We start from the raw sequence: 9574 nt of genomic DNA on the forward strand, positions 1-9574 counted from the left end.
CAATCCCTTCTCCTCCATTCTCCTCTCAGGATCTTGGGCATGCACGCACACGCGCCCGGTGTGAGTTTTAAGCCACCAGGTCCAGGACGCGAACCATGGTGGACTACATGGGAGTCCAGCGACATAGCCATTACGCTAACTGCTGGTTCCCAAAATATGTTTTAAAAATAAAATACTGAAGGACCAACAAATGGTGTAATGGTTACATCCTTGGATTCCCACGTAGTCGACCACAGTACAAGTACCGGACCCAGCGGAACTCACACCAGGTGTGTGTGCGTGGGTGCCCAAAATCCCAAGAGGAGAATAGAGAAGAAGGGATTGTGGTATGGCCATTCCCCCTAGGAAGTGATTTCTCGCTTTCTGGCTCTTTGTGTCTCTGTCGCTCAGGAGAGTGCACATGCCCCATAGCAAAAATCTCTCTCTTGAATAAAAATAAACTAATTAATTTAATAGAGAACTGATCTTTTTAAAAATTACTTATTTAATTTTACTTATTAACATTATTCTTTATTTTGCTATAGGACATGTATACTCACCAAAGAGAGGTAGAGAGAAAGGGAAAGGGAGAAAGCAAGCCACCAGGTCTAGGACTCAAACCACAGTTAGCCATGTGGGAGTCCAGTACCTTAATCACCACACCATCTGCTGGCCCCCGAGAACTGGTTTTAACTCAGTGATCATTAGAACTTGGGAATTTTGGGGACTAGCAGATAGCATACTGGTATGTGACTGGACTCCCACATAGTTGACTATGGTTTGATTCCCAGACCTGGCAGCTTAAAACTCACACCGGGTGCATGTGCATGTCATGCCCAAAATCTCAAGAGGAGAATGGAGGAAAAGGGATTGTGGTATGTTCAGAAATCACCCAGGGGGAGATTTCTCGTTTTTCTGTCTCTCTATCTCTTTCTGTCTCTCCTGTAAGTGCATGCACCCTATAGCAAAAAAATTATCTCTTTTCTCCTGCATCTTCTGGAGTTTGTTATCTATCTCTTTTCTCTTACATGTCTGTTAGCTTTGTCTGTTCACTTTAGATACATCTGAATGTTTTTATAACAAATAATGTAAGAAAAAGTATTTCCATCATAAAGGAAAAAAATAATCTTTGGAATGTTACATTCAGAGTTGTAGCATAATAACTGAGTCTAAAAGAAAAAGAAGAATTGGGGCTGGCAAGTAACATGGTGGTTAAAGGCGCTGGACTCCCATATGGCTGACCACAGTTCAAGTCTCGGACCTGATGGCTTGCTTTCTCACTTCCTCTTTTTCTCTCTCTCTCTCTCTGATCAAACTGGAAAATAATCATGATAATAATAAATAAAGTTAAATAAAATAATTAAAAAAATCGAGTTGTCTTTTAAAAAAATAAAAAATAAAAAAATAAAAAACAAAAGAAAAAGAAGAATTAGTAGAGGTAGAATCAATATTTGATAAAAAAAATATTCTACAGAGGCTTAATCAGGAGGAGACCTAACGCTTTTAAAAGTAGTTTAGGTGAGAAAAATGTTTGAAGATAGACTTATAATGGTAAGAACTAAAAAACAAAGACAAGTGAAAAATTCCATGAAGAAAAATGAATGGAGAAATCAAGATCAAGAAAATAACAGGTTAAAAAAAAGGAAGGGGTTAACGAGTGGTGTGGTGGTTAAGAGCACTGGATTCCCCCAGGGCTGACTGCGGTTCAAATCCCAGACCTGATAGCTTTCTTTCTCACTTCCCTCTCTCTCTCTCTCTCTGGTGAAAAAAAAAAAAAAAAAAAAAAAGAGTAATAATAACAAAAAAACAGTTAAATAAGATATTTTTTTTAAAAAGGAAGATGGGTTATTCTAGTTACTGCTAGAACTATCTTCACAGTTCTAGGGAAGCCATTGTAAGCATAATCAACACTACTCAGTACATTGTTTTAAAAAAATGGGGAGATGATGAGAACATAAGAAATAAGCATAAGTAGGCCATGGCATAATGGTCAACCAGACCATTCCACATGGTCAGCCGTGTGTGGTTCAAGTCCCAGACGTGGCAACTTGAAAAGTATGCCAAGAATTTGTGTGTACATACTCAAAAATTCCAAAAGGGAGAAACCAAGGAGAAGGAATTGCAGTGATCATCCTCCACAGAAAGGTGCTTTCTTACTTTCCTCCTCTCTCTCTCTCTCTCTTTGGCAAGTACACACATGCTCTAGCAAAAGTTAAAAAAAAAAAGAAAGAAAGAAAGAAATATAAGCATAAAGAGAAACAAAGTATGTAGGATTCAAATTTGCTTAAACTTTTTGAATGTTCTAAAGATAGGACCACAGGTTTAATATACACTTGTAGAGCACTGCACCACTGCTGCACACCTGTCCCCCCATCACCATGTATTCATTAACGAATAGTTATAAATTGTGTATTTCTTTATATATACATAGAGAGAAGTTTAGAAAAACACACATCAAAATGTTTACAGATTGGGAACCAGCAGTTAGCATAATGGCTATGTTGCTGGACTCCCACGTAGTCGACTGCGGTTCACGTCCCAGACCTGGTGGCTTAAAACTCATGCAGGGTGCGTGTGCGTGCGTGCCCAAGATCCCGAGAGGAGAATGGAAGAGAAAGGATTGCCGCGTGACCATCCCCCCTGGGGGGGTGATTTCTCGCTTTCTGTCTCTATGTCTCTGTCTGACAAGTGCACGCGCCCTATAGCGAAAACCTCTCCAAAAAAAAAGTCTGGGTAGCAAGACTTTGAGAGACTTAATTTTTATTTTATATATTTCTGTAACATCTGAAAATTTTAAAACAAAAATACATTATTTTTATAATTGCCAAGATGATCAATGATGATAAAAAAAAAACATCTTGCCAGTTTCCTTCATCACTCTTACCTGCAAGGCTTTCTCCTTCTCGTTTGTCAATTCCTGAGAATGCTTGTTAGTCAACGCTGCTGTGTGTGACGCCCATTCATTCCGTAACTTATCTAATTCTTGAATTTTTTCTGATAATGTCTATATTAAGAGTTCAATACAAAATAATAGTTTCCTGAATATGTCATACATGGTAATATTTACAAGGATATTACACAAAATAAAATGACAGCTTTTCTAGACATACTCAAAGCCTTTTCTTACACACTTTTTAAAAATTATTTTTATTTAACTTTATTTATTCATACATTTTAATTTGACCAGAGAGGGACACAGAGAGAGAAAAATGAAAGAGAGAGAGGGAAAGCGAGAAAGCAAACTCAGCCATGTGGGAGTCCAGCACCCTTAACCACCACGTCACCTGCTGGCTCCCACACTTTTTAATTTGAAGGAATCAAGATTTGAAAATATACCTTAGAGCTAACATGACTGACAAGCTCTGTAAGCTTTTAGTTAAATCTGGTTCTTCACTACCCAATCCTTTCTCCTGGCCTAAAGAAACAAAGGAACTCATGGTGGAACAAGCGAGGCATGAGGAGTTATTCGTTCATTAGACATAAAATCCAGTACCATGGTCCCCATGAGAGCCTTTATTTATTCATACATTTTAATTTGACCAGAGAGGGACACAGAGAGAGAAAAATGAAAGAGAGAGAGGGAAAGCGAGAAAGCAAACTCAGCCATGTGGGAGTCCAGCACCCTTAACCACCACGTCACCTGCTGGCTCCCACACTTTTTAATTTGAAGGAATCAAGATTTGAAAATATACCTTAGAGCTAACATGACTGACAAGCTCTGTAAGCTTTTAGTTAAATCTGGTTCTTCACTACCCAATCCTTTCTCCTGGCCTAAAGAAACAAAGGAACTCATGGTGGAACAAGCGAGGCATGAGGAGTTATTCGTTCATTAGACATAAAATCCAGTACCATGGTCCCCATGAGAGCCTTGTTGGACAGGGGTATTTTCTGCCTGAAGTCAAATAGTTTATCACATACTGGGGGGCTCAAAGTCAAGGACTAGGGGTGAAAATGTAGTAGCTATGACTGAAGCGATGCTAAGCTTATCAACTAACTCTAAACATAACAGAAGTAAAGAAGGGCTAGAACTGCCACCTTCCAGTAATTAGCCAAAATGACAAACACAAAGGAAAAGAGGAGAGGCACCCGATATATGTTCTCTAGGCCTTTTAGAAAACATGGAGTGGTTCCTCTGGCAACATATATGGGAATTTACAAGAAAGGTGATATTGTAGACATCAAGGGAATGGGTACTGTTCAAAAAGAAATGCCCCACAAATATTACCATGGCAAAACTGTAAGAGTCTACAATGTTACCCAGCATGCTGTTGGCATTGTAAACAAAAAAGTTAAGGGCAAGATTCTTGCCAAGAGAATCAATGTGTATATTGAGCATATTAAGTATTCTAAGAGCAGAGATAGCTTCCTAAAACGTGTGAAGGAAAATGATCAGAAAAAGAAGGAAGCCAAAGAGAAAGGTACCTGGGTTCAACTGAAGCACCAGCCTACTCCACTCAGAGAAGCACACTTTGTGAGAACCAATGGAAAGGAGCCTGAGCTACTGGAACCTATTCCCTATGAATTCATGATATGATGGGTGTTAAAAATAAACTAATCTGGGGAACCAGCAGTTAGCGTAATGGCTATGTCGCTGGACTCCCACGTAGTCGACCGCGGTTCGTGTCCCCGACCCGGTGGCTTAAAACTCACGCCGGGCGCGTGTGCGTGCGTGCCCAAGATCCCGAGAGGAGAATGGAGGAGAAGGGATTGTGGCGTGACCATCCCCCCTGTGGGGTGATTTCTCGCTTTCTGTCTCTATGTCTCTCTCTGTCTGTCTGGCGAGCGCACGCGCCCTACAGTGAAAAATTTCTCCAAAAAAATAAATAAATAAATAAAATAATCTATGGTCTAAAAAAAAAAAGAAGGGAAATGCTTAGAAGATAGGGACTGAAAATTCTTAGGTCAGAAGAATGAGGTGAATCAAAGGGAAGAGAAAACTAATACATGACAAGTAGTATACATTATCTTATTTAATGAAGATTTGAAGGAAATGTGTTATATATTGGGGATAACAGAAATGTTTGGGTAGAATAAAATATCTAAAAGAGAAAGCATCAGATTAAAACAACTGGTAGAGGAAGGGTGGCAAAAGGAGAGGGAATTCAATGGCAGCATGCTTTGAAAGAGAATATACAAATCTTGTATTTAATTCAAGAAGCAATTCAAAAGAACATATGGCTGACTTAAAAAGACAATATGAAATTTGGATTACCTTTTGTGTGGAGTTCAGTTGCCTAGTAACATCATCTAAAGATTGCATTAGTGATAATCTTTCTTCCTATAAACAAAAATAATAAAATTATGTAATTTTACTATTTAATTTGATCATTTATAGTCAAGCTACTCAAAATGCAGCATCATCCCGAAAGCTGGTTAGAAATGGAGAATCTCTAGTTCCGCCACAGGCCTTCCAAATCAGAATCTGCATTTTAACAATATCCCCAGATGATTTTTGTACCATTAACATCTGATAGGGGCCAGCCCTGGCCTAATAGTTAAGGGTGCTAGATCCCATCACAGCTGACTGTGACTCAAATCCCGGCCCAGGTGGCTTGGAAAACACACTGGGTGCAAGTGTGTGCATGCACGAAATCCCAATGCCACGAAGACACAGAGGAGAGAGGATTGCAGTGTGAACACGCCTCCTTAAGGAGGTGCTTTCCCCATTTTCCCTCTACCAATCTTCCTTAGGCAAGTGCATGCTACAGAGCAGTTAAAAGAAAGTATAAGGGAACCAGCAGTTAGCATAACGACTATGTCGCTGGATTCCTGAAGGGATTGCGGCGTGGCCATCCCCCCCCTGGGGGGTGATTTCTCGCTTTCTGTATCTATGTCTCTGTCTGTCTGGTGAGCGCACACGCCCTATAGCGGAAAAAAAACCTCTCCAAAAAAAAAAAAAAAAGAAAGTATAAGACATACTCATCAGTAGTATTTAACTAAAAAGACTACAAAAACATCTAAGTGGGATTGCCTCATACCTAATTGGTTAAGGAAACTGAATCCCACATCACTGACCATAGTTCAAAACCTGGTCCCAGGCGCTTAAAAATCATGCCAGGCATGTGTGCAGGCATGCCTAAAATCACCACAGGATAGAGAAATGAAGAAGGGACTGTATTGTGGTCATGCCCTACCAAGGGGTATTTTCAACCTCTCTCTGTTTCTCTGTCTTTGGTGAATACATGCACCCTCTGGCAATTAGGGGGAAAAAGTAAAAAAGAAAGAAAAAAAACCCTTTTTTTTATTTGCAAGTGGGAATGTATAAAGTGAGGGAGAGCACCCTCCATAAGAGATAGTCACGTGGTGCCATCCCTTCTCTCTCTTATTTAAAAGAATTATTAATTCAATTTAATTTACTATTTTTTTAAAAATTTGCTATAGGGCACATACACTCACCAGAGAGAAAGAGAGACAGAGACAGAGATGGACAGAGAGAGAAAGAGAGTGAGAAAGCAAACTGCCAGGTTTGAGACTCAAACCACAGCTGGCCATGTGGGAGTCCAGCACCTTAACCACCATGGCATCTACTAGCCCCTTCTTCTCCATTTCTACTTCAGGATTTTGAGCACACACACATGCCCAGTATGTTTCTCAAGCTGTCAGGTCTGGGACTTGAACCACACAGTCAGCCACGTGAGATCCAGCCACCTTAATCATCACACCACTGGCTGACCTGATAAAACAAATCTCATACATGGCATCCCTATGTGTTTATTTCCTTGTATCCTGAATATCACATAGCATTTTGTAATTTTCAATACACTTTCATATATTTTCATCTCATTTATTATTAGTCTTTTGTTTTTTTAATTTTGCTATAGGGCCTATGTGGTTGCTAGACAGATGGAAAGAAAATGAGAAAGCACCCCCCCCACCCCCCGCAAGGGAGAATGTCGCTGCCACAATCCTTTCTTCTTCACTCTCCTAGAGATTTCGGGCATGTATACACATACGCCTGGCATGTTTTTCAAGCTGCTGGGTCCAGGACTTGAACTGTAGTTGGCCATGTGGAATCCAGCTGTCTCAACCACCACACCACCATGTTAGCTCTATTTTATTCCATTTATAATGGGTGAGAGATTCCTATACACACCTACCAACTGATGAAACTATGATGTAAGAATCTAAGTGACCTGTGCAAGGTCACAGATATTAGAAACTTGTTTCTTAATTGTTGGTGCCATTGAATCTAGACTAGATGAAAAGCAATAAATTTATTACAAGTTACAAAATTTTATTCAGAAAACAAAAACTAATAGCAATATAGCTCTTCAGTGATTTATTTAAAACCTTTGGTACTTATTTTTTAAAAATCATTTAATATTTCACTCTTACCTTGCTACACTTCAAACAGCCTGCTAGAAATTTCTTTATTTCCACATCATTTCCAGGTAAAAGTTTTAGTGAAAGGTGTGTAAGGTGCTTAAAAGGATTTGTCTCTATCACATTTAAAAGTGCGGGTGAGTTATCCAAAAGAGGTGCTGAAGAAACTAACTGTAGCAAAAACCTTTGAAAAGAAAGTGTCACATTATAACACACTTAATGAGACAGTAAACTCCCACACTGCATAAGTTCCTCCACATAGAAAAATCAGTAAAAAAGCATATTGAAATCATAGGGACCAATATATAGGAACTCTCAATGGTAAAGGATTAGATAAATTGGGCAACAAAGGGAAAAAGACAGACTGAAACACATATATATGCTCATGAGTTCACCATGAAAGATGAGGAGAAAGTCAAAACTAAAAACAAAAACTAGCTGAATATCACAGAAGTAACTATAGAGTACCAGCACCTTAATTTGAAAATGATCATTTAAAAGTAAGAATTAAGCATTTATTCTTTCCTTATGAATTTTCAGAGCAATCATAGAGTCCTAACTGATGAGGATGTTTTTTTATAAATCCACACCTAGTAAACATGTAAATAATAACAGACTTAGAAAAGCACCTTAAAAAATTTGTTTTGGCTTTTGCTGTAGAGAACGTGCATATGCCAGAGACAGTGAAAGACAAAGTGAGAAATCACACCCCCAGGGGAGATAGCTATGCTACAATTCCTTCTCCTCCATTTTCCTCTCAACATTTTGGTCATGCATGCACAGTGCTCAGTGTGATTTTCAAGCCTCCGTGTCTAGGACTTGAACCGCATTTGCAATGCAAGAGTCCAGCACTTTAACTGCCATACCACCTGCTGGCTCCAGAAAAGTATCATTTTGGGACTGGTCCGATGGCTTAGTGGTTAAGGAAGCTAGATTCCATGTGGCTGATCACACAGTCTGAGTCCCAGACCTGGTGGGTGTCTGTGCCCAAAATCCCAAAGGGAGAAATGGAGATGGGACTACAGTCTGTCCACTTCCAATTAGAGGGTGCTTTCTTTTCTTCTTCTTTTTTTTTTAGGCTTTGCTATAGTGCATGTACATTCACTACACAGAGAAAGAGGGAAAGTGAGAAAGCATCCCCTAGCAGGATGACCACACCACAGTCCCTTCTCCTCAATTCTGCTCTCAGGACTTGGGAACACATGCATATGTGCCCTACATGTTTCCCAGCCACCGGGTGTGGGACTTGAACTGTGCAGTTGGCCATGTGGAATTCAGCCACCTTAATCCAGGAGGTGAATTCTATCTCTTCCTCACTGATAAGTACATGTACCCTCTAGCAATGAAGCGAAAAGAAAAGCATCATTTTGCAGTTCCTAATAAAATAATTGATTTGAACAACAAACATCAATCAATAAAACCAATAAATAAAAGGTAATAGTGAACTTTATAATGAAAAGATCAGGTGTTAATACCACATGAATACAAATAAATAAACACACAAAATCTTATTCTTCTCTTTTTCAAAGATCATTATAAAAATATAATAAATAATACTTGATACTATTATATTAAATATTTCATAAAACTTCAGTGGCTTTGTGAAGACATGAAAAGCAAGGGGTAAATAGTGATTTTAATCAAGATTCCTTAAAATCTAAAATTTAATGAAGTCCTAGCCCCAGCTTTAAAAATAAAGGACAAAACTTAGAATACAGAAAATATTTTGCAATCAACTTGTCTTTCAAAGAGTTTGTCTTGGAAAATATTTAATAATTACAAGGAGGGGCCAGCAGGTGGCATGGTGGTTAAGGGCACTGGACACCCACATGGCCAACCGTGGTTGGAGTCCTGGATCAGGTGGCTTGTTTTCTCACTTTTCCTCTCTTTCTCTCTCTCACTTGCTCTGCCTTTCTCTGGTCAAATTAAAAAATAATAATAATGACAGTATAACAAATAAATAAATAAATGTTTTTTAAAAAAATCTGTAGGGTACATGCATTTACCAGAGAGATGAAGAGGGAGGAAAAATGAAAAACCACCCTCCAGAGGGGATGGCCATGCCACAGTCCCTTCTCAGTATTTTGGGTGTGCACACATGTGCCTGACACATTTTTCAAGCTACTGGATTCAAGCTTCAAACCACACAGTTAACCATGTGGGATCCAGCTTCCTTAACCATCACACCACCAACTGATCCTCATAATGCTTTTTTAAAAGCTGTGTATTCAAAGTATTGATAGAATTTTATTTTATTTTAATAAAGTAGAAA

The 9574-nt window shown here is 39.0% G+C and overlaps 1 protein-coding gene across 3 annotated transcripts in view; it reads right to left on the reverse strand.

The window, feature by feature from the left end:
* The window catches only part of SASS6 (SAS-6 centriolar assembly protein), a 68651-nt gene that overhangs the window by 49281 nt on the left and 9796 nt on the right, over positions 1-9574 (reverse strand). For 2 of the 3 annotated variants that reach the window (XM_006169028.3, XM_014584375.2), the window contains 2 exons: positions 5192-5257; positions 2864-2983 (listed from right to left, as the gene is read on the reverse strand). In XM_006169028.3, coding sequence (XP_006169090.1) covers positions 2864-2983; positions 5192-5257 — 186 coding nt within the window. Of the gene's footprint in view, positions 1-2863; positions 2984-5191; positions 5258-7314; positions 7488-9574 lie in introns of those variants that run through there. The other variant, XM_014584374.2, reaches the window with a different exon arrangement.

This window comes from Tupaia chinensis, unplaced genomic scaffold (genome assembly GCF_000334495.1).
Source record: "Tupaia chinensis unplaced genomic scaffold, TupChi_1.0 Scaffold146687_1, whole genome shotgun sequence".
Classification (NCBI taxonomy): Eukaryota; Metazoa; Chordata; class Mammalia; order Scandentia; family Tupaiidae; genus Tupaia; species Tupaia belangeri.